General features: G+C 41.4%; 6 protein-coding genes and 1 pseudogene across 6 annotated transcripts; 5 read left to right on the forward strand and 2 right to left on the reverse strand.

The window, feature by feature from the left end:
* Positions 1-164: 164 nt before the first annotated feature.
* Positions 165-614, reverse strand: LOC144638334 (histone H3). Its single transcript, XM_078497565.1, has one exon. It carries the CDS (start codon positions 589-591, stop codon positions 181-183), a length of 411 nt encoding a protein of 136 aa, XP_078353691.1. The 5' UTR covers positions 592-614; the 3' UTR covers positions 165-180.
* Positions 615-1,068: 454 nt separating this feature from the next.
* Positions 1,069-1,479, forward strand: LOC144638361 (histone H4). The gene has a single exon (XM_078497585.1). It carries the CDS (start codon positions 1,100-1,102, stop codon positions 1,409-1,411), a length of 312 nt encoding a protein of 103 aa, XP_078353711.1. The 5' UTR covers positions 1,069-1,099; the 3' UTR covers positions 1,412-1,479.
* A 692-nt stretch (positions 1,480-2,171) lies between these two features.
* Positions 2,172-2,909, reverse strand: LOC144638345 (histone H2A-like). Its single transcript, XM_078497573.1, has one exon. The coding sequence runs from the start codon at positions 2,869-2,871 to the stop codon at positions 2,491-2,493; it is 381 nt and encodes a 126-aa protein (XP_078353699.1). The 5' UTR covers positions 2,872-2,909; the 3' UTR covers positions 2,172-2,490.
* Positions 2,910-3,198: 289 nt separating this feature from the next.
* On the forward strand, positions 3,199-3,727 carry LOC144638384 (histone H2B pseudogene; annotated as a pseudogene).
* Positions 3,728-5,798: 2,071 nt separating this feature from the next.
* LOC144638208 (carbohydrate sulfotransferase 3-like) lies at positions 5,799-10,039 on the forward strand. Its single transcript, XM_078497412.1, has 2 exons — positions 5,799-5,915; positions 7,735-10,039. Exon 2 carries the CDS (start codon positions 7,758-7,760, stop codon positions 8,973-8,975), a length of 1,218 nt encoding a protein of 405 aa, XP_078353538.1. The 5' UTR covers positions 5,799-5,915; positions 7,735-7,757; the 3' UTR covers positions 8,976-10,039.
* A 3,469-nt stretch (positions 10,040-13,508) lies between these two features.
* Positions 13,509-18,892, forward strand: LOC144638207 (carbohydrate sulfotransferase 3-like). Its single transcript, XM_078497411.1, has 2 exons — positions 13,509-14,177; positions 17,238-18,892. Exon 2 carries the CDS (start codon positions 17,246-17,248, stop codon positions 18,476-18,478), a length of 1,233 nt encoding a protein of 410 aa, XP_078353537.1. The 5' UTR covers positions 13,509-14,177; positions 17,238-17,245; the 3' UTR covers positions 18,479-18,892.
* Positions 18,893-20,970: 2,078 nt separating this feature from the next.
* Positions 20,971-23,831, forward strand: LOC144638392 (carbohydrate sulfotransferase 3-like). Its single transcript, XM_078497605.1, has 2 exons — positions 20,971-21,856; positions 22,073-23,831. The coding sequence occupies exons 1-2, from the start codon at positions 21,584-21,586 to the stop codon at positions 23,333-23,335; spliced, it is 1,536 nt and encodes a 511-aa protein (XP_078353731.1). The 5' UTR covers positions 20,971-21,583; the 3' UTR covers positions 23,336-23,831.
* The last annotated feature ends 501 nt before the right edge of the window (positions 23,832-24,332 follow it).

The raw sequence follows: 24,332 nt of genomic DNA on the forward strand, positions 1-24,332 counted from the left end.
TTCCAAAAATGGAGAATAAGCGAGGAAATATTTAAGGTAAAGATAATATAAAGAGTCAGCTTTTATCAACAACAGCAGTAAGGGAATGGGAAAAGTTTCATGATTTTTATGTTGGTCATTGCTTTTATTGATTTGGTGGCTCCTAAAGGAGCCGTTTGTTTTGTGAGGGATGTTATCCACTTATGCTCGCTCTCCGCGGATTCGGCGGGCCAACTGAATGTCCTTGGGCATGATGGTAACGCGCTTGGCGTGGATGGCGCACAAGTTGGTGTCTTCAAACAGACCAACGAGGTAAGCCTCGCTAGCTTCTTGAAGAGCCATCACAGCGGAGCTCTGGAAACGCAGATCGGTCTTGAAATCCTGAGCGATTTCTCGCACAAGACGCTGGAAGGGCAGCTTGCGGATCAGCAGCTCGGTGGATTTCTGGTAACGACGGATCTCACGAAGAGCGACTGTACCAGGCCTGTAACGATGAGGTTTCTTGACTCCACCGGTGGCAGGAGCGCTCTTACGAGCTGCCTTTGTGGCGAGCTGTTTGCGTGGAGCTTTTCCACCAGTTGATTTACGTGCAGTTTGCTTTGTACGAGCCATTTCAAAGTTCACGAGAATATAGAACAAGAACTATTTTCCGTTTAGTGTTAGGCGCGCACATAAAACAATTTATACCTTGGCGGGCTTAGCGTTGATTGGTTGAAAAGGGAGCGATATCATTGGTTGACAAACATACTATACAAAATTTGTATTCATACTTCGATCCGTTGAAGGCAATTTACATGCTTTCGGTGAAACACTCAATAACGGCTTTTTTCTTAGAAAAGTTGTATATGCCTCTTAGTTTCTCTTGTTTTCCCTTTTTTATAAGAGCGAAAAATTTGTCTGTATTGAAATATCGAGTGAGCAAAAACGCATTCACTACGCTCTTACCACGTGTTTTATGCATGATCGGCTTATAAAAAAATGCAAAATGCATGATGTGGTCTCTGTTGTCTTTTTCCAACCAATGGAAATATTTCTACGTTTCCTGAGAGGTCGTTCATCTGCCTATAAATAGAAGAAACGGCGGTTAGGTCAGTTATCAGTTACTCTAGTAGCAATCAACATGTCTGGTCGCGGTAAAGGAGGCAAAGGTCTAGGAAAAGGAGGCGCCAAGCGTCACCGAAAGATTCTTCGTGATAACATCCAAGGCATCACCAAGCCAGCCATCCGTCGTCTTGCTCGCCGTGGCGGTGTCAAGCGAATCTCTGGCCTGATCTACGAGGAGACTCGTGGTGTTCTCAAAGTTTTCCTTGAGAACGTGATCCGTGATGCTGTGACGTACACCGAGCACGCCAAGAGAAAGACTGTGACAGCCATGGATGTGGTGTACGCTCTGAAACGACAAGGCCGTACTCTGTACGGATTTGGCGGTTAGACTGTACTACCAACACAAACAAACGGCTCCTTTAGGAGCCACCAAATCTCTCAAAAGTCACGATCAATAGAATAGTCAGTGTGAATGCTCTTCCAAAAGAAACCCTAGAAGTTATTTCAGTAGTATTAAAGTTCGAAACAACGAATAAAACTAACTGCAACCTTTAACGCACTTTTCTTACGATCGATTACGAGATATTAAAATAGTTTCCCTGTTCCTTTTTTTACAACCTTAGCTATGATAAACTAGTATTTGATCTTAATGGCATCAAATAAAAGTTCAACCGCGCTTAAGGAATACACGCACTCTTTACTGCGAACAAATTTCGCAAGCAAAATAAATTTTGTTCTGATTTGTTGTTACAAGCTATTGTATTTTCGAAATCAGAAGTTGCATGAAATTGAGTAGGCGCATAGTTGAAGATTTTAGTTTAGTCCTCATCTGTTTAGTGAAAAACTGTCTAAATGTCGTTTATTTTTGCAGACATAAAAATCAGTACGTCTAAGTATTAAACGTAAAACTTCCCAATAAAAGTATTTGGTAGCGATTGAGTTCGTTATACACTACGCAATGTGGTCGAATTTTAATTTAAGCGCCTTTTCTTTCATTAGCGTATCCGCGCGCACTGTCGCGTGAACTATATTGTCTATATTAGCATAATAAAGAATGAGAGCTAACTGAATTTCAATTTGCATTTGTTGAGACAATGTTGACACGAGTGCTGAATACACAATAAGTCGGTTATTGTAACGGCGGGAAAAAAAAAACAAGCTAAAACTCAACCCGAAAACGGTAAATCGACGCGAAAAAAGACAGGAAAATTTGGGCAGGATGTCAACTTTTGCAGAAAAGGTGGTAGATCTAAGGGTTGCTTTCTCTTTTTAGCTCAGCTATAAAGATGAAAGAGCAGAAAGACTCGATCACTCGAATTCAAATATTTCTGGATCATTGCTTACAAGCTGGCGAGTTGTTTGTAAAGAGAATAAAGTTAAACTGATGAAGAAAACAATTTTGTTGATCGTGACTTTTATAACATTTGGTGGCTCCTAAAAGAGCCGTTTTTGTAGATAAAAGCTTATTTAAGCTTTTGCTTTCTTCTCAGTCTTCTTGGGCAGAAGTACAGCCTGGATGTTGGGAAGAACGCCTCCCTGTGCGATGGTGACACCGGCGAGCAGTTTGTTCAACTCCTCGTCATTACGGACAGCCAGCTGAAGGTGGCGGGGGATGATTCTTGTCTTCTTGTTGTCACGAGCAGCGTTGCCCGCCAACTCGAGGATTTCAGCGCTCAAATACTCGAGCACAGCAGCCAAGTACACTGGAGCACCGGCGCCAACACGCTCTCCGTAGTTGCCTTTGCGGAGAAGACGGTGGATACGACCAACTGGGAACTGAAGCCCTGCTCGGGATGAGCGGGTCTTGGACTTGGTGCCCTTAGCTTTTCCTTTACCGCGACCAGACATGTTGTGTTTGAATTTACCTTCACGAAATATGTAGAAGATTAGATAAAATGATGAAGACCTTGAAATTTATAGCTTATTTTTTATGCAAGGAGGATCGAAAAGCACCAATCAAAACTTTGTTGACTGATAGCATTTCAAAGAACCTTTGTATTGACATGCATACAAAAGGATATTGACCTCGAGGGTTAGTACAGTATTGAAATAGCATGTATAAAGGCTGACCAATCAGTGAGCACAAATTTCGATCCGTATGTTAATTGATCTTTTAGTCATTCTACTATAAATACAAGATTCGTTGAGTTGTCAGGCATTCATTTCTGATCTACTGACATGGCACCCAAAGTTGCAGGAAAGAAAGGCGAGAAGAAAGCCGGCAAGGCAAAGGCCGCGGCTGGTGAAAAGAAGAAGAGAAGGGGAAAGAGAAAGGAAAGCTATGCTATCTACATCTACAAGGTGTTGAAGCAAGTTCACCCTGACACTGGTATCTCCAGCAAAGCCATGGGCATCATGAACTCGTTCGTCAACGACATCTTCGAGCGCATCGCCACCGAAGCTTCCCGCCTTGCCCACTACAACAAGAAATCAACCATCAGCTCCCGCGAGATCCAGACCGCCATCAGGCTGCTTCTGCCTGGTGAACTGGCCAAACACGCCGTCAGTGAAGGAACCAAGGCTGTGACCAAGTACACCAGCAGCAAGTAAACTCACTTTGTGGGTTTCCCACCAAAACAAACGGCTCCTTTAGGAGCCACCAAATGTTATAAAAGTCTATGACCAACTGAAACTATACCTACTAACTTTAGTTTTTATCAATCCCTTTGGATTCTCTTCTCTTACAAAGAGTGCAGATTATTGTGATAAAAAAGATCTTAGCGCAGGAACGAGAAACACTTTACGCATAAATACGGACATCAATTAAAGAGAGGTACATGAAATAAGTTTCAGTCGGTAAAAAATTCCTTCCCTGCGTGCCCTTACTCTGTTTTTATTACTCAGTTTATAAAATTCTAGCATTCAGTCAGTTTCTAAAAAAATGCTATACAAGACTCCTGAACACAATTAACGACGCCGAGCGCAGCCTTTTTAAGCCTGCGTTTCAGCAAAACATGCAACCTCGTATCTAAGGTCTTCGTTCCCCTTGACCAACGGTCGGGAAACGAGCGTCAAGCATGCGCAGTAAGGAATAGCCTGCGTGGCCGGCGTTCAAAGGAGAAGGAGAAGGGGAGTTCGGGCGCGCCACGCAGGCTAAGTAAGGAACGAAGACTCGAGGAACGAGATTGCTAGACATGCACAAAATCCTCGATATGGTCCGTCTGCACAACGGCTTCCAATGCAAGATTATTGCAGCGGACGCTCTGTTAAAAATTCTCGCGTATCACAGACGGGCTATACGGGGGTTTAGACTGTCTGTTTTCGTTCCAGAAGTTGCTAAGCAACATGTCGAGGTACCATTGCTTTCGGAGTACTCGTAAGTGCTCGCGCTAGTTTTTGATTGGATGGAAAAATTCGGAAACTCTTCGAGTGCTTCAACGAAGATTTTTCAAAACCGGCACTTATTCCCCCCGACTGTAGTTGAAATATTGGCCAATAATTTTTTATTCTTCATTGCGTGGTCCTCTGCATCCACAGGCGGCCCAGGCGTTGTATGCGATCAATGTGACATACAGTGTATAATGTGGCCGATTGCGTAACTCTGGTTCAGCCGTTTGAGACAATGTATGAGAAAGCTTCAAAAATTACTCTAAATACTACATTTGTAAAGAAACTAACATAAAAATGGCTTGCCTCTTGCATTATTTTGACTTCTCTGTGTTCCTAGGGTGGGTTTTAAGCCATTTAAGCGATTTTCACTTTATACGGTTTAGCTTCCCCTAAAGAAAAACTAAAACGGCTTAAAACCCACTCTAGGAACACGAAGAAGTCAAACTAATGCAAGACAACGAAATGTTAGCCAATTTTATTTCAATTTTTTTCCACCTTTAGCCAGTATTTAGAGCAATTTTCGAAGCATTCTCATACATTGTCTTACGGCTGAAAACGTAACGCAAATGCCAACATCGATATGTCACGTTGATCGAATACAACGTCTGGGCGGCCTGTGCTGCATCCAACCTTGTTTTCACCGAGCTACGAAAGTAAGCAGAGTTGTTACACGTTTCTTGACTTAAAGATGAATTCCAGTCCGTACTGCGCAATCTCGGCTGCAATGTTTATGTGGGCCACACGAAGGAATGTTTACAAGCAAAACTAAAAATTCCGCGACAAACTTACCTTTTTCTTCATAATTAACGCCAGATATCCTTGCAGAACAGATAATAACGAGTAGAGGAACCTTGCCGCTATTTGAAACCGACGTTTCAGCTCATCGGAAGTTCGTAAACGAAACAAACTGTAATGGCGGACTAAAAAACTTTATGTATGCTGTCACCGAAGTGTAACGTTTCAACGAATTCAAAACAAAAACGAAAACAAACCCCGAGTCTGCGCAGTACGGACTGGAAATCATCTTTAACGTGCGAGTAACCGACTCAACAGAAATAGCTTTTTGCAGTAAAACAAAACAAAGCATACTTCCGAAAATTACTGGCTGAACAAAGCCACTTGTATGTAGCTAATCAAAGCACGCGGATTTTCTCTGGAGTAGAAACCTCACTGGACAATTAGACCGGCGGGCTCAGACAGTTGTCTTTTAAGACAAAAAGTCAATTGAAAGTGTTTTTTTGTCCTCATTTTTTAAATTTTCTCAAGCTGCCAAAAATACAGGGTTTACGAAGATGTTTTTGAATGAATTTTCCCGCAATGCATTAAGTGTAATAAAGAAACTATTATGCTTGCAAAAAAACTCATGTGTTTCTGTGAATGAAATTATACATGGAGGTTTTGTGACTAATGCGCGTTTCTATGGAAGTATATTCTTACGGTGTAAAGCTAATTTCAAGAATAATTGCTTCTTACTTATTTCAAATACCAGGATATTCTGGAAAGCCGTCCGGCTGGCGAGTTATCTGTGAAGAGAGAAAGAGTAAACGGAAAACTTGCAAAAGGTACGCAGATGGTTTTAGGAGCTCTTTAGATGTTAAATGATAATACAGCTCATATTTTTTAAAATGTCAGTTTTACGTGTAACGTGGTTTAAGCGCTAAATGAGCGCTATTTTTTAAAACTGTCAGATACGCGATGTGTAGAAGAAAGTATACTACCCTAACAAAAGCGAGATATCTGATATTTTAAGTCAGCTAACAAAATCACCGCTTCGGATTTTAACGGCACAAAGTTCGTTTTTTTAAACCTCAACCCATATACAAGTAGATACGCCGGGCTCTTTGGGCTGAGAAGAAATTAATTTACCCTTGTCGCTGCAGCGTTAAGACACGAACCTAAAAGAAAAGCAAAAGAAATGATTGGAACTTATGACAAAACAACCACATTGTTAAAAGTTATCGACGGTTGAGTGTATAATATTGTCAGTTTGATAAAAATGCCTTCCGGATAAGACAGTGTATTTATGTCTAAATGTCGATTCGCCCGATCTTGTTTTGTCAATGAACGTTCGCGAAAGTCTCATTTCATTATTGCTGAAGAGATTAATTTTTTCTAGGGTATTATTTTAAAGCTGCATGCTGAAATGAGCGGAGTCCAACAGCCCTACGTTTTAAAAGACACTCGAGCCTCATTACAAATTCTATACTTATTCTTTACCTCTGTCAATAGAATCGAAGCAATTTTGTGTAATAATGACTTTGCTTTATCGAGTGGTGTTCGCGCGTTCATAAGTGGTGAGCATACGACAGTAAAACAAGGGGTTTGCATTGTAGTTGCTGGCATTTATTAGGGTTTAGGCAGAGTCGCGCAAAAAAACTGAACGTTTCGTCACATGGTTGTAGTAGTGAACTGTCTTTCAACCGCGCTCACTTTGTCGAGACTTGCCGCATCACCACGCAACAACAGTTTTTATCGGTGAGCCTTCTGTCTATAGACAGAAGACACTCAACGAAATTCACTGTGTTCAAGCCATAACTTGCTCAGTACAGTGGAACCTCGAAATAACGAAGGGCCAAGGGACTGGCAAAATTAAATATGTTCGCTATAACGAGGTTTCGTTATATCGTTTTTTTTTTTTGCATATATCTTACTAATTTTATTTTACCGAGGTCTTCGTTATAAACCTTATTCTTACACTTATTTTCGCGAGTACTAATTTTCGCGATTTTCGCCATTTCAAAGTAATCAAGAAATTTAATAAGCGCGAAAAAAAAAAACATTGAGCGGAATTTAAACACGCGAAAATTAATACCATTTTTTATATACAAAACAATAAAAAATTTAAGTGCTTGGAACTGTAATTATCTATCCTTGAAAATATCTTTTCGTCTTGTTTTCGACTAGCACCCTTCCTCTGATTACTATTTTCTTTTAATTCTAAATCGGCCAAAACCTCTTAAGTACAGTCACTAAAGTCTCCGTTTGCAGGTTCCTTGTAATTACAGTGAACCAGACCTTAGTCTTTGACGACTCTGGCGGCTGATATAAACTAAGCTTATCTAGATTATACTTATTAACGAGATTCTTAAATTGAGTGATTGCAGAGCTATTCTTAAATATTATTAATTTTAAACACTGACAAAATCGCGAAATGTAATACACTTTTCCTCTTTTATTTGTCTTGCAATCGCGAAAATAAAAATACTTGCGAAATTCGGCTTGCGAAATTAAGTAAGCGCGAAAATTAGTAAGAATAAGGTAAACAGAGGTTCGTTACGTAGAGGTTCGTTAAATCGAGATCCACTGTTGATTTCTGTTTTTGATGATAATTTTAATATTACTATTTACTAACTCCAGTCTACTTTCTGTTGTACGTTTCAGACTCCAATTAATTATTCTCGGCCATGGTCTTTGTACGTCTTCGTTTTCTGTTCCGCTTCTTTCTCGTGACTCTTTTGCTGATTGCAGTCATATCCACATTTATGATGCTGCAACCCCACAATTTAAGTCACAAATCTCATGTCAATCAGCCGGAAAGTAATGAATTACGAATTAACACGATCAGCCCCGAATCCTTACGATTACTCTCCGAAGATATCCTACAGCCCACCGAAGATGTTTCGCCGAGTCAACCAGCTTCCGGACTTTATCCGACGACGAAACTGAAACACGACAAAAGACGAAGCCTGGTGATCTTCGGGGATGATCGCTCGGGAACGACACTTCTGACGCGAATGTTTAGCGAAGATCCCAACATTTTTTCAGTGTATGAACCATTGTGGATAACTAGAAATTGGCGTCAAATGGAGCGAAATCGAGATCAAGTGAAAGATGTTACTGATGTCGTAAGCGCGTTGATGAGCTGTCGTTTCGTGGATAACCCAACAGCCATGAAATTCCTCTCGCACACCTCGAGGAAATGGGCTCCGGGATTGTTCAAAAATCCGTTTCAATCTCCTCCAATATGTAATGAGACTGACATAGAAAAAGGTAATTGCCCAAGCCCTGAGACGGTTCCAAAACGCGTAGAAGACGCATGTTTACACCATTATAAACACAGCGTCACAAAGCTAGCCATTGTTCGTGTCCCAGAGAGAAAATTGTCAAATATCTTTCCACAGATAATCTACGATAATCCAGACACTGAGATCAAGATTTTGCATGTTGTCCGTGATCCGAGAGGCACACTAAATTCCAGGATTAATCTGGGATGGATAAAAGATGTCGGAGTAGCGAAAAATTTCCCTGGATGGCCGCGGGGTGTATGCGAGGGGGTCGTACAGAACGTGAAATTTGGTGAGAGCCTCGAGGGAGACTTAAAGAATCATTATATGCGGGTGCGATACAAGGACATTGCTTCCTCACCTGTGATGACCGCTATGAAGATTTACAAGTTTGCTGGATTTGAGATGCAAGAGAGCTTGATTCGATGGATTATTCAAGCGACAAATCCAAGTAAAGAAACTCTCGAGCAAGAAGCCAAAAAAGCGTTTTCGTCGTTTAGAAATTCTACTGCGAATGTTGAGAAATGGCGACAAGAATCTCCCATTGAACGGACACGTATTATTGAAGAAGAATGCAGCGAATTGTTCGATTTACTTCATTTGGAGAGACTAACGTAAGAAATAAGAACACTGAAACTGTCGTATTTTTAACATAAAAAATAGATATTTCACTTAATGAAGATTTAATTGTTTTGACAATCGTTGTTCCAAAAAAAGCATTTCATTTTAGTTTCAACAAATTTCATTGCAGTTTTCAACAATTGGGTAGTTAGCTCAGATTGTTAAACGTAAAATTTCATTGCAGTTTTCAACAATTGGGTACTTAGCCCAGATTGTTAATTTTTTACTTTTACTGTTCAACAAGTAAGGGAGCCTATAGCTGTAACAATAGCATTTATATACAGTTTTCAACAATTGGACACTTCGCCCACTCAGTTCATTAAATCTTTAGCAGTGAGCAAAAACTGGGGCACCCCGGAAAGGCCTTGGAAAAAGGAAAAAGTCAACTATAATTGCTATCTACCACAGCATATTTTTCCCCTCAGTCGGAAACCGGAACCAATCACCATCCATATTTACCGCGCCATTCCTGCGCGGGTTAATTTCCCCTCTCGATCTCTTTCCTCATTTGACGGTAGACGGGTGGACAGTCCCTCAATTGTTGATTGAAAACTAAGTAAGTTTTTGCTGTTCAGTTCCCCAAGAATCCATAAGTCTCTATTCAGAGGAAAGGTTTTCAAACGCGTATGACGTTCGATTGCCACCATCCACAATGGGCGAAGCGGAAAAACAGTGCAGTAAGCAGTTTTTAAACCTCTACAAACTCTTGTGAAACATTCCGTGAGTGGTTTAAGTTAAGACTACAAGACACTCCCTCTTTCATGCGCGAACTGGGAACGAGGTTGGCCCCTTTTTAGGAGTCTGGAGAACAACCTCGTCCCCAGAGCCTTCTCGGCGACGAGTTTTCAAAATGGCGGCTCGTCGTGAGACGCCATTTTGAAAACGGGGAAGACCCTGGGGACGAGGTTGTGTCCGCGAATGAGAGGTTAGAAGATGTAGTGTTTGTAAGTGGCTGGGACATTCAAAAGGGTAGTAACAGCACTTTAAATTTTTACTTAAACCGTCAAAACGCTGTAACATGGCGGATTTGATTCACTTCTGTCTTAAGGATCTCGCACATGTCATAAGAAAAATCGGAAATAAAAGAAAAATCAGAAATAAAAGCTGACAGACAATAAACCTTTTCTTCTATGTCCAACTGCACTCGAACCTACCCCCTACCACTTGATATCTTCACGATTTTTGCCGTCCACTTATTGAGTAAAGCTACAACAAGAACTTGTGCTACTAATGCGATCATTTTAAACGTTCACTATCCTCGCTGAAAATGCTCGAATTTTCAATGTTAAACATTTATATGTGTGTCGCTTTCCTTCTCTTCAAACAAGATAATAGTAGAACAAATACCCTTTAAACAATATATTGGTTATCAAAATACGATGAATTTGAGTGGCGTTAAAGAATGAAGTTTTCGAAGTGCTGCATAATTGCGGGCCCAAGAGAGGCCCGCAACCCTAATCTTGACAGTGACCAGCGGATTGCGTATTACGCGTGCGCGCCACGTTTATAAAGACTATCTACAAAACGGAAGTTGAAAATTTTGTTCTTCCACTAAGAACGATCGGAATGCGAAAAATGTGTCAATCACGACAGTTTGTCGTAACACCGGAGAAATCTTCTCCAAGAACGATTGCACAAGATCTTGCTCGTCACAGGAAGAGCAAACATACAATTTGCAGACTTGTTTTACGGGTGTGCTTTGAAAATTTGCTCTGATGTATTACGCATAAACCACGGCAAAGCAAATGGTTCCACCGTATTCTCGAGAAATCGTTATAACACTGACAACATAGCGAGTTACGACCGAGGAAAATCACATCCAATTCACACCGCTTGCTCGACTACAGTTCACTAAACTGTCAATCCGACAAAAAAAAACATCTCTGACTGGTTCGCGGCCGGTTAGCGGCAATTAAGCGTGATTTATCATTAATCGCGCCTCGTTAATAAAAGGCGAGCACAACATAGCGAGTTTACCGACTGAGAAAAATCACATCTCAATTCACACCGATTACACTTCCCAAAACGATAAAAACATGCATTCCTTGCGTGACGCGTTACTCGGGATAATTGTCTTTTGTCCATTTCATCATTTATTTATCGACACTGCCATCATATCTAAAATTACGCACCTCGTGCCAGTACCTTTTCTAAGTGCGTCAGGCCCGCACTTTCTAACCTGTGGTTACCACTAGTTTAATTACAATTACTAGTTGCGGGCCAAGAGAGGCCCGCAACCCTAACGACAGTGACCAGCGGATTGCGTATTACGCGTGCGCGCCACGTTTATAAAGACCAGCTGCAAAGCGGAAGTGAAAATTTTGTTCTTCCACTAAGAACGATCAGAATGTGCATCACAACAGATTGTCGAAACACCGGAAGTTGAAAATCTGTTCTCAAGAACAATGTGTCAATCTCAACAGTGTGTCACAAAGATCGAGGCCTGCCACAGGAAAAACTCGTTTTGCAGGCGTTGTTTCGGCGTTGGTTTGAGAAGATTTACTGTGATTGCATACAGATAAACCACGGCAAAACGAATGATTCCAACAACGATTGATCCGAAAAATCCCACAACACTGACAACATAGCGAGTTCACCGACCGAGGAAAATCGCGTCCAAACACCGCATGTTCGATAAAATCATGCATTCCGCGTGACGCGCACCGGAATACTGTCTCTTGTCCAGTGATTTATCGACACCGTCTGAGAATTCGCGACCTGTTGGAATATTGCTGTGAACGAGACTAAGTGTTCCCACCGAGCACAATGCAAAAGGATCCGAAATTGTCGTTCAATAGAGTTGAGATTTTCCCCACAAAGAACGATAGAATGGAAGAAATGCGAAGTGTTAATCACAAAAGTTTGTCTAATGAGATCGACGCTTCTGTCACATGGAGGTGAAGGTGAGCGGAAGGATCTTAAGTGCATCTAGGCCCGCACTTTCTAACCTGTGGTTACCACTAGTTTTAGTCCTGTTCGTGCTACACGTTATCCCCTCTCGCCAAAAAGTGAGAAACTAAAGTACCTACGTTAAGATTGTCCGCCATATTGGATTTGAACGCCTGAAAAATACTGGGCACGAGGTTGACCTTGACAGAATCAGTAGAACTGTTCACTTGACACGTAATAACGAGTAGTTAGTTATCAAAATAGCCTGCGTAGCAAGCGTTCCCGTGCGAGCGAAGTGCTGCTATGTGTCGCGCGCAAGCGAAGATTCTGGCCGCGCGAAAATTGGGGCGAGAGCCACCCCTCACCCCTCCTTTCCCTTGTTTGCTCTCGCCCCAATTTTCGCGCGGCCAGAATCTTTACACATAGCAGCAATTCGCACGCACGGGAACGCTTGCTACGGAGGCTATTATCAAAACAAATAGTAAATGTCATCGAATATAAAAAAGCGAAGCGAGTTTGTTAAACCGAGTGTATACCATAGATCGGGGGTGGTGTAATGATACACGACGGAGGAAGGCTTAGGGGCGGACGATTATTTTCTTGGTAGGGGGTGGGTTGACATATTTTCCTCTGCAAACTTTTTTTTAGCTTATGCACCTTTACAATTTTTTTTTTGAAATTAAAACTATTTTTTGTTATACATTTCGTGTTTGGAAACAATGTATTTTGTCTTTCTAGGCCCTGCAAGCAATTTTTACAATATTTTTCATACCCCCAACCTCCAAAAAATAATGGTCCGTCCCTTGTGGGAGGCGCAGTGGCCTAATGGTTAGCGCGCTCGACTCCGAGTCGAACGGCCCGGGTTCGAGGCCTGGCCGGGGCGCTGCGTTGTGTTCTTGGGCAAGACACTTTACTCTCACAGTGCCTCTCTCCACCCAGGTGTACAAATGGGTACCGGCGAATTTACTGCTGGGGGTAACCCTGCGATGGACTAGCATTCCATCCAGGGGGGAGTAGCAATACTCCTAGTCGCTTAATGCTACGGAAACCGGGATAAGCTCCGGCTGTATGAGCCTCATGGCTCGGACACAGACTTTACTTTTACCCTTACCTAAATAGGTACACAGTATTTTAACGCTTAAAATAGGTATTTGGTATTATTTATATACACTACAGTTTTTCTTTTTCGTATAATTTTGTATGATTTTTTCTTCGGTAAGTTTCTATGGTTTCTGCATTTGGATATTTTAGCGAAAATTTATCGCGTATAGGTTAGCACCCCCTCCCCCCTCGGTCAACCTCTGTCAGTGGGAAAGCTTACCAAGCATTGCTTCTGACCATGTGAGATTTCTTGTTTTTCATACATGAAGTAATCATCACACTAACCTTTTTTAAGAAAAAAGGAACCAGAAGAATCGAACCCGGGTCGTCGGTACCAAGCGGGATCATCCCCACTATGCCACCGACGACCAGCTGCCAGGACCGGATTTTTGGATAGAAATCCCAACCCCATATAAGAGCTAACCGCAAGCAATCTAACGTGGTGTAATATGTCATCAGCTGTCTCCACATGGTCTGAAGCAATGCTTCGAAGGATTTCCCTGTCAGTGAAGCAAGTAATGCATTGCGCACGCACCGCCGTTGAGTGATTGGTTTTATCTTTTATTCAATATATCTCTAAACGTCTAATTGTCTATCTTTTGTCTTACTGTGGCACCGAACTGAAAAATGGCTATTTTCGCTGTGAACAAGGTATAAATTTGCGCGCACTGAAACGGATATTGAAGCAATGAAACTAGATGATCACTCCAAGATTTAACTCATAAAAATGTTCTTACTCGCATTTAAACAAATTTATTCGAAATAAAATTATGAAAAATATAATTTTTGAAAATGCCCCTACCTGTAGTAAATAATTATCACTAGAAACGTTGGCACAGTTTCTTAGTTACGCAGCTATCGATGAAAAAATGCTGTATATTCTTTTCTCAAACAAATTTTAAGTTCCGCATAGTGTATTTAATTTATGTGTGTTTGCCTTTAAAGAGCTGAATAGCCCTTGTGCCGATCTAATGGTTTTCTAACAAATTTCTTAGCAAAGAGGATATTTAAGGTCTTAATAGTGCTTTGAGTTATGTTTTACTTGTTCGTCATTTACACCTCATAAAAGCTTGGTTGGCGATATAAAGTCTGTGAGGCGAATGGCCGTGAATTGAAGTGCGAGAAAAGCTACCGACAGAAGAGCGGTTTTAACATTCCTTTAGGAGCAAAACTCAAGCCAGGGTATAAAGTGGAGCGTTAAGAAAAAAGGTAAGCTTGTTTTTTTTGAACATTTTACAGTCATTATTCATTTCCTAAAATTCTGGGCTCCCGTTTTTTAAAGCAAGGGAATTGAATGAACAATGCGCTAAGAGCTTCCGTTGAAATAAGACAGGAAGAGCGGAAAATATTCCCTTAGCTTAGAATCTTAGCTCAGTATTTTTAGTTTTGTAATATCCGTGCTATTGCAAAAAACGCGGTTTAACTAACTTTTTACCAACACGCAAACGTAACGTAACACGTATTTGAATTAATAAATGTTGAATAAATTCGAGCGTAATTCAAGGCACAGGTGGCAAATATAGCAATCATTTAGAAAACAAAATTAAATAAAATATTATAAAGTTAGGTATTTTGACAGTGTTTTTATTTCACAGGCGTAAAATTTTCTCTGGCCTTTGCGCAAGTTCTAATGTTTTCCTTGAAGTTTTGCAACCGACAATATTTAACGTCGAATCAGAAGAACTATCATTATCATTAACACGAACACACAGATGAGAGAATTCAGAAGATCTATGAATGACCATGAATGTAGCTTCTACCAAAGATCGACTCAATCAGCATCCCTTACGATTTAAATGAAAACTTTCTAATGCTGTCGATGCTGGAATTGTAGGGCATAAAACGTGGAACAAAGTGCCAAATTTACGCGAATTAATAAATATTTTTTTTTTACCAGACGAAAGTACAATTTATCAACAAATGCTAAACACGCAACAGAATTTAAACCAAAATGATCAGTGAAAACAATATATAGGATACATAGTTTTAGTAGTTTCAGAGTTAACATCTTGCGGAATTTTTCACCTTTTCTTTACGAAGCTCATCAAAGTGTAGATTCTTCTTAACGTGACATAAATTTGTTTTAATGTTTGTAATGAGAATTTGGGTCTGTTTGACATTAAAGTAAACGGTGTACAATTTCCGTTAGCTGTGGTGAAGTTTTACTTTGCTTAGAACCATAAAGCAAATGTAACTTATAAAGAAAGTAAATTTTCCGATCCTCTATTAGAACAGCTTAAATTATTGCAATTTGTAATCAATTTGCATTTTACTCTGTTAGTAGATCGTAGAATATGTTGCCATGGTAAATTCACCAACCGGAAGAACGCTGTCTCGGAACCGGAAATTTGTTGGGTTGAGTTTAGGCTTTTGTACATTATGCTAGCATTTTTTCGAGCATTTTAGTGGGGCAAAAGCATTGAGCATTATTCGAGCATTTTAGTGGCATTTTCCCGGAAAATTGATTTTTTCCCGAGAAAATAAAAAAGAAATTATTTTTTTTTTTAGAGAAAATGAAGACTAAAACTCAAAATTCCACTACAAATAGCTTTCTGGAGATAGTCAACTACTTCTGTACTTAGCCTCGTAGATGATTTCGAGGATTATGATTTTTTGGCTGTATTTATGAACTTTTATATGTTGTTGTTGTTACTTCTAACACTTGTACGTTTTTGTAAGTGTTAACAGTTAACACCACGTTAAAAACTTTGAAATTAATTTAAAAAACCGTTTGTATAATGAGCATTATCCGAGCATTTTTGTTACTTTTTTTTGGGGGGGGGGGGGGGGAGACCGAGCATTTTAGTGGGAAAAATGGAGCATTAAGGTGGAGCATTTTAGTGGGGAAACAAAAGCATAATGTACAAAAGCCTAGTTGAGTTGTTCGCAGTCTCGTCCCAATAGCCTTTTCGCTTCTCTTAGCCGGCAGGGCCTTGGCACGAGAAATGAAGGGCTATAAAGACACAGGATTTTCAGTCCTAGATTCTGCGACATTCGGTCTTCATGTATGCAGTCGTGATGTTTCTAAAAACTGTGTGAGAGTCATGGTGTTTTTGACTTTCAAGATTTTTTTTGTTTCAAACAGCCAATCAAAAGAAATTAATTCAAAACTCCCATGTCAGTCCAAAGCCCTACGTTTCTCGTCTCAAGGCCGTGTCGGCTAAGAGGGACGCAATGCGCTATAGTTGTTCGGTGAAAGGTTTTTAGCAGTTGACATTCGAGTGTTACTTCAAAATTCTCCGTACTTCCTTCCATATTCTTTATAGAGGGTTTGAATGGGGTTTAACTGCATGATAGCCAAGAATCGATCGCAATAATAAGCTGAGAAATGAAGCGTGTTTTTTTTTTTTTAAAGAAAGCTTAGCCTGAATTTTAGACGTCTCTCTCTTGTTACTACTGATCGCAAAGAAATCTCCAAAATTTAAGTAATAAAAGAAATTCCAGCACACTCATCTAGATCCTGTTAATTAGTTGCTTTTAGTCCAAGTTTGGGATTAAAGTCTGTGCTAATAAGGGAGAACTGAATAGCTAAAGTTAGAGCCTTCGAGCTAAAATACAACAAACGCAACACTTGCACCCAGGGTTTATACTAATTTTGATCTTTTAGTGCTGCGATGTGTTCCCGGGGGGGGGGGGAGTACTCCATTGGCCAACGGGGAGGCCCGCCCGAAGGGGACCTTCAGGCTCCAGGAATAAGGGAGGACAAAGGAAGGGAGGGATCTGTCAATGATAAGGCCACTAAGAGAGAGACGGCTGATGGTCGCACAAGACCTGAGGACGTGATGGTGAGGAATGAAAGGGGTGCGCAAAGGAACAAAAGGGGACACCAAAAGGAAAAAAGGGAAGGGGGCCGGGCGGAGCCTCCCCGACAAAACCGATACCCCCCGGGGATGCGTTACATGACATGCTTCAAGAAAGTATTACTAGCTTATGCAGACAATGTTGGTTAAGACATATACAAAGCAAGTCAGTTTCATTTCGATTCTCTTCGAAATAGAACACTTAAAAATATTTCGTGTATTCTGATACATTGACGCAAATGTGACGTACATCTCGCAGCACCAAAAAGATTGAAATTCGTATACGGAGCCGGGCTGTATGTAACAAAACTAGCATCAAATGTTTTCCTTTTTCCTTCGAGCTCTGACTGGTTTATTACTCCAGCATTTGACTAGTTCCCAGTGATTATCTTTCAGCTTGTTTACGTTTCAAAACACTCAAAAAAAGTGAAGAATCTTAACAACTTTTTTTACTTCGTTTTTGTTGCAGAGTGCCAAATGATGAGATATTTTCGCATCTCTCTGCGGCTATTGTTCGCTGTGGTTATGGCGTCCGCAATGTTGTTAGTGGCTATTTTGCTGTATGAAAGCCAACAACAGAACATTGTAGCAGATCCCTTCAAAACTGTTGAAACTTCACTGCTGTTAAACTCTCAAAAAGAACTGACGAAAAGCGTTCCAAACGAAGAGGTTGTTTTGGATATGGACGATTTTCATTTTACTCCTGCGCCAAGATCTGATTCTCACAGAGATGATTTCCGAATGACACCGACGTCATCCTCGGATTCGTCCGAACGCAGACGAAGTTTGCTCGTCTTCGGAGCTGACCGCTCGGGAACGACGTTTATCAGCAGAATGTTCAGCGAAGATCCTCAGGTATTCATGATCTATGAGCCTCTCTGGGTGACGAAGCGCTGGAGGAAAAGCAAGCCAGAGCAAGACTGGTCAAGAAGCGAGCTGGAAGTGTTGAATGGAATTCTTAGCTGCAATTTTCAGGATTTTCCCATGGCGACGGAATTCCTTGCTCACACGTCGAGAAATTGGGCAGCCGCTCCTTTCAAGAACCCGTTCCAGACTCCTAACTTTTGCAACGTCTCAGACACTGATAGAACCTCGTGCCCAGACCTCCTACACATGCCAAAATTCGCCCAGGAAGCCTGCGCCACAAAATACAAACACAGTGTCACTAAAGTGGCTCAGGTGCGCACGCCTGACAAGCTGCTGTCAAGTCTAGTACCACAGTTGTTCTCGGAAAACCCAGATACCGATATCAGAATCCTTCAGATACTGAGAGACCCGCGCGGGAGCATTGACTCCAGAATTAAACTGCACTGGACGCCGAAGCATACCTCCCCCGGGTTTCTCTATCAAGTGAAATACGCGTGTGAGAAAACGACGCAGAACGTGAAATACGCAAGAAACCTGCCAGAAAAATACCGAGACAAGTACATGGAAGTGTACTACCGCGATATAGCTATGAACCCTGTGAAAACTGCGCTTAAAATCTACCGTTTTGCTGGGTTTGAGATTTCAGAAGATTTGATTAAATGGATTGTTTTCAACACGAGCCCGAGTGAAGAGGCGTTAGCCAGGGAAGCGAAGAAGACGTTTTCTTCTGTGCGCAATTCTACTGCGAATATCGAGAAATGGCGAAGTGCTCCTGCAGAACAGAACAGATTAATTGAACGAGAATGCAAGGAGTTAATGGAGCTGATAGGCATTGAAAACTGATCAAGTGAAAATTGAATAAATTCACTCTTTATAATCTATTAACCTGCGAGCACATGCAAACCACCCTATATGTTCGCGGTGAAATCCTTGTATGTAAGTACATACAAAGCCAACGGTCGAAAGCGAATCACTGAAATAACGCTTTAAACAGCACAAAAGGCAGGAAAAAGGCCAGTCACGAGTCGGGTATCATTTCATTTAACTTAAATGAGATATCCAGATCAAGATGAGCCTAAATATGTATTGTTCAGTGCTTTATTCATAACCGCCATAGATTTTTTTCATTTTTTTCCAGTTCGTTGATCTACTCGTGTGTCAACAGAGTTTTCACCCCGAACATGCACATAGGGTGGTCTGCCTGTGCTGTGAGCAAGCTCAGAACTGGGATGTCGCATTTCGTAAGCTGAGACTTTCGGGACTGACCCCAGACATGAGCTTTCTCGCTGGCTAATCTTGACCGACTCAAAGTCAATGTACAGGAAACATAAACAGTTTACTTATAGTCAAATGCTACAAATGTAAGTATCTTACGTTGCAGTTCTTTAAGCCGTTCCAAACACAGTTAAGTAAAGACAGAAAAGCATCATGCTTGAAATTTGAATCATTCACATCAATAAATTACTTATTAAAAAAACTTGAGGTTTGTTTTCAGCTTTTTCAAACTTTTTTTTCTATTTTCTTTTCCGTGGAGTTAGCACACAAAAACGAGGATGATAGTTGTTGTGTTTAGCAGCGAAAGGGGGACGGGGGGGGGGGGAGACAGAGCTGTCTCCTTCTCAGGCCCTTCGAATCTTTCGTGCCGCCATAACAAAAGCAAGCGCGGAGCGAGAATTTGAATTAAACATTTAAATAAAAGCAGACTAATGTGGACGCGGCCCAATTTTTTTCATATCCCTTAAAAATACCTTTTTTTCTCCTGCTGGTCTAGACCGCCAATACAGTATGACGCAGAATGAAGAGACGCGCCTTCCCTTCCTCCCCTGCGCGCCCATTTCCCCCCAAAAGAGAGAGAGGCGTCTGGGTACGAGGCATGGGGCGGTGGGTAAAATGGAACCTTGCTGTCCACTCTGTAAGGGGAAATTATATGTTTTGTGAATAAGCCAATGAGTCCAACTGTGTTATACTGAAACAACTTGTCAACAAGGCAAAGAGTGTTTTAATTGAACATTTTGGGAAAATAAAACTAGCTGTAGAAACAATAGCTACTTTCCCCGCGGGAGGGGACTTCAATATGAAAGGGACGGAGATGTTCGTTGGAAAATTTGAATTAAAACCCAATTAAAGGATTCAATCTGGAGTGGCTCAAGCTTTTTCTGACCCCTAAAGGTAAGGTAATGCCTCGAGCCAAGTGGCCCATACTTGCCGGAGCTTATCCCAGTTTCTGTAGCATTGAGCGGCTAGGAGTATTTCTACTCCACCCTGGATGAGTGGAGAGAGACACTGTGAGGGTAAAGTATCTTGCCCAAGAACACAACACAGTGACCCCGGCCAAGCCTCGAACTCGACCGTTCGATCCGGAGTCCAGCGCACAACCATTAGGCCACCGCGCCCCCCCAAAATGATCAGCCATATCGCCAACACAATATCAAGGTGTTTTACAACAACCCTAAACGAGACCTTGACGGCTAAAAATATTTGCGTTTTGTCCTCAACACGGGAAGCCATCCGTAACGCACCTTTAAGGGAGGAGGCATACCCGTCCCTATGGGAGTCCCCCCTGCCCTTGGCTACTTTCAGTATTTCTACACAGCATCACTCGTTCACCCAGACTTCCTTCATGTTTCCCCAAGATAGACCCTGTCACGGTAGTAAGATAGCGAGTCGACGGAAGACGCAAAGTCGAAAATGACAGGTCCCCCAGCAAGAACGCTAAATTTTCCGACTTGTGATCCCTTGGCCTTTACTCTTTTTTCAAGCAGTACATGCATGGGCGGTGGTTTGTAACGAAGACTGTCCCAAAAATATATACTCGGTATGTTTTCATATTTGGAGCAGGTTTATTTTTAATTTCTGAGCAGTTTCTTGACCGAAGATTTCCGAACGATTCTCCGATTAATCTTCAAAGGCCTTGACTTCCAAGGAAGTTACGAAGATGTTTGAACACACTTACGAGACGGAATATCTTGACAAACCAATTTGACGCTTCGATCGCGATATTTTCGACACCAAAACGTGGGGGAGCTGAGCCCCATAATTTTCGTTTAGGGGGGGGGGGGCCCCCCCCCCCCCCCCCCCCCCCCTTCTGCTCCACCGCCTACGCAGTGTCGACACAGATTTTCGCTACTTGGCCAATGTCTAAGATTGAATGAAAAAAAAAATCATCGGGTCTATTCTAAAGCCAAGATAAGCCTCGAGAGAAACTTGTGATTAGAACATTACACAACTACAATAATTCTCTGAACAAGGCTAGAAAATACACACTGAAAATGACAAAATTTGAAATTATAGTGTTAAAATTTAATAAACGATGCAACGTTTTAATAGGGCTCAAGGCGTGAATATAATTGGAAAGCAATGTTTTACAGTAAGGTACAGTTCCTTAGCACCACAGACAGAAAAAGCGCATCAATTAAAGATAATCATGAATTGTTCAACTTGAAATTACAATTCATCTTCCATTTTTTTGCGAGTAGAGGCTTTCCTGTTTGATTACAAAACCGTATCTTCCGACTCAAGCACGGGTAAGAAGTTATTATTGTTTCAGTGTTTACTTCGTTCGTTAATTTAAATCGAGGTTATCCGGGAGACACTTGAAATGTCGAGGATTAAACCCTTGATAAAATAACTGAATTCAGTTTTCGGCACACCAAAGAAAATTGATGCTGATCGCTGTGGGCTTCTTTCTCAGATAAATACAGTTAAGTGATATTTTCAAGAAAAGCCGAGTTTTACCGTCTGATAAATGCATGGGAAAATGGCAAATTAAATTTTTGTAAAACGATTCCATCTTTTCACGGATACACGTAAAACAAACATCACCAGTATTAATTAGAGAGTGCTGACATGAATGAATTAAATTTGGAGAATAATTCGTTTGCTGTCTAAATCCACAAAATAACAATCAAAAGTAAATATATTGTCGTATTTTCATTTTTTTTTATTTTTATGTACAGGTTGTTCGTTTCCTGGCTTCGGATTAGAAAAAAGATGAACGGGAAAGAAACAAGAGTTGGCGTTTGCTATCGATTCTGTCAACGCTTATATTTGCCTTGTTGTACAATTTTATTTTTTACTTCGGCGACTTTACTCTACAAAAACTGGAACATGATAAAATTGGTTCCTAAGAATCACGCGACGTCAACAGTCCCGACTCAAAACCCAATTGCGCTCGTGACTGTCTTGACAATTCCGGCTCTACGAACGTCACCCGAAGTTCAAACAGTAAAACCGAAGCCGCTCTCGGCAGACCGATTGCCGCCGCACGTGTTTGATTCAAAGTCATCCGTAGCTCAAGCGGATTCAAAGCCGAAGTCGGATTCGGACAGCCGATCTTCGCCCGAAGTCCAGTCCAAGTCACCCGAGCTTCAACTGGATAAACCGAAGTCGGATTAGGCAGCCGATCTCGCCCGAAGTCCAGTCCAAGTCACCCGAGCCACGGATTCAAAACCGAAGTCGAATTTGGGCAGCCGATTTTCGCCCGAAGTCAAGTCTAAGTCACCCGAGCCTAAAACAGATTCAAATCCGAAGCCGGACACGAAAGACCGATCTTCGCCCGAAGTTCGTGCCAAGTCACCCAAACTTCAGACAGTTTCGACACGGAAGCCTGATTCAGTAGAACATTCTTCTCCTAAGATTGATTCTGAAGTTCAAATAGATTCAAAACCGAAGCTGGACTCTGGAAACCAATCTTCGCCCGAGACTCACCCGACTGTTTTGCCAACCAAATCATCCCCCGATGTTCAACCGACGAAGCAACCCGAGCGTCGCCGAAGTCTCCTACTCTACGGCGCCGACCGTTCGGGCACGACTTTCACTACGAAAATGTTTGCCGAAGATCCACAGTTGATAACCGTCTATGAACCGTTATGGATAACAACTAGATGGAACAATGAAGATAGTACACAGAGGCCAAATTGGAAGAGAAATGTTCTTGATCTACTTACAGCCATTTTGAGTTGCAAATTTGCCAAGAGCGCTGCGGGTATAAAATTTCTTTCGCAGACAACGCGACAATGGAGTGGAGCGTACGTCAAAAACCCGTTTAAATCTCTAACGTTTTGCCCCAACGCGGAATGCAAAGATCTTGCCAGTGTGCCCAGCTACGCCGACAACGTCTGCCTAACGAAGTACAACCACAGTGTTACAAAAATTGGCGAACCTAGAACGCCAGATCATTTGATATCATCGTTTCTTCCAATGATTTTCTCAGAGAACCCTGATACGGACATCCGGGTAATCCAACTTATACGCGATCCCAGAGCAAGCTTCACCTCGAGAATTCAACTGGGTTGGATGGTCGATTACCAACACGCAAGTTTCCCGAACACTGTCAGAACAGTCTGTTCAAACTTAGCCGAGAACATAAAATTTGGACGCAACTTAAGCCGCCAATGGCAGGACAAGTATCTCGAAGTCCATTACAGAGATCTCGCTGGGATGCCACTAGAAACGGCAAAGGCTATGTACAAGTTTGCTGGATTTGAAATGCCCGAGAGCATTCGTGACTGGGTTATTCGTAACACTTCACCAAGCAAGGAAGAGGTGGCTAACGAGGCGAAAAAAATCTTTTCTTCAGTTCGAAATTCTACAGCTAATATTAACAAATGGCAGAAGGAATCGCCGATCGAAAGAACTCGGATAATTGAAGAACACTGCGGCGAAGCACTTGATCTTCTAGGGCTGACAAAAATTACATGAAACAGGCAAAAAATTGAATTAATGTAAATATAAATCAGTTTGAAATTTTGCGGGGAAGTTGCGCAGCTTTTCATAGAAGAAAGTAGTAAGATAGAGTGAAACGAAGGCAATTTGAGATGTGAATCTCTGTTTCGCAGGGCGGAAATTAGAAAAGAAAAAAATTACATGCCGGCCTCACAACAATGCTCAATTAAAATGTTTTAGAGAAGAAAGAACACGAATTCCTTATTCGTATCCAGTATAACTGACGTAGGATTTTGTTTGAAAATAGAGAAAACATCTTTACTTTTGAAATATACTGTTATCTGCAGAGTAAATTAAAATGTTTGTTATGAAGCTTGGGTTTAGTTGAATGTATTGCGAGTTTTCATTGGCTGGTGCAGCCTACTTGGCAACCAATCAGACGAAACAGAAAACAAAAAAAACCCCACGCGCAATTTTCCCGCCCTTTTCGCCAGTCACGTGTCCGTCATTTTCGATCGCGAGTTTTTATTGGTCTATTCTGAAGGTTACGTTTACTGTGTCTTACTACAGTATTGGCCAGCAACAGGCAGCTCTTCAGGGGCCTGAGAACGAGATTATAGCCCCCATGACGCGAATGTTTTACATAACATGTCAAACTCTTTATAATTTGGCCCTCGCAAAGTTACACTGCAAATTCTTTCAGTCAGTAAAGATTCTAAAAGAAAAATCCAGTAATAGGATTAATCAACCGTTTAAAGATCATAAGCATTATCAGTTGCAAAATAATACTTCCACTAGAAGATATTCAATAAATTCAATTATAGGTTCACGGGAAAGACCCTTTGCGCGGGACATCTTTACGCCCCTTCGTCGGGTCACGAAATGATACAACACTAATACAAAACGGTAGAATAAATGAGACATCCATAAAATAGCGACACCAATCCACAGGAAAACAAAGAAACCAACAAGAAAAATATCAGGGTTTCTGGATAAGGTCAATTTTCAGGGCGAACATTTTCGTTTATAATAC

The sequence above is a fragment of the Oculina patagonica genome, chromosome 14, assembly GCF_052425735.1.
Source record: "Oculina patagonica isolate OP01 chromosome 14, crgOcupat, whole genome shotgun sequence".
In the NCBI taxonomy this organism is placed as follows: Eukaryota; Metazoa; Cnidaria; class Anthozoa; order Scleractinia; family Oculinidae; genus Oculina; species Oculina patagonica.

What these genes read in the sequence shown, in the direction of transcription:
- LOC144638207 (XM_078497411.1), top strand. Translation starts at nt 17,246, where the DNA reads ATGATGAGATATTTTCGCATCTCTCTGCGGCTATTGTTCGCTGTGGTT.
- LOC144638334 (XM_078497565.1), bottom strand. Translation starts at nt 591, where the DNA reads ATGGCTCGTACAAAGCAAACTGCACGTAAATCAACTGGTGGAAAAGCT.
- LOC144638345 (XM_078497573.1), bottom strand. Translation starts at nt 2,871, where the DNA reads ATGTCTGGTCGCGGTAAAGGAAAAGCTAAGGGCACCAAGTCCAAGACC.
- LOC144638361 (XM_078497585.1), top strand. Translation starts at nt 1,100, where the DNA reads ATGTCTGGTCGCGGTAAAGGAGGCAAAGGTCTAGGAAAAGGAGGCGCC.
- LOC144638208 (XM_078497412.1), top strand. Translation starts at nt 7,758, where the DNA reads ATGGTCTTTGTACGTCTTCGTTTTCTGTTCCGCTTCTTTCTCGTGACT.
- LOC144638392 (XM_078497605.1), top strand. Translation starts at nt 21,584, where the DNA reads ATGTACAGGTTGTTCGTTTCCTGGCTTCGGATTAGAAAAAAGATGAAC. An exon ending in GAACGTCACCCGAAGTTCAA is followed by an intron (nt 21,857 to 22,072) that starts ACAGTAAAACCG and finishes GTCACCCGAGCC; the next exon opens with ACGGATTCAAAACCGAAGTC.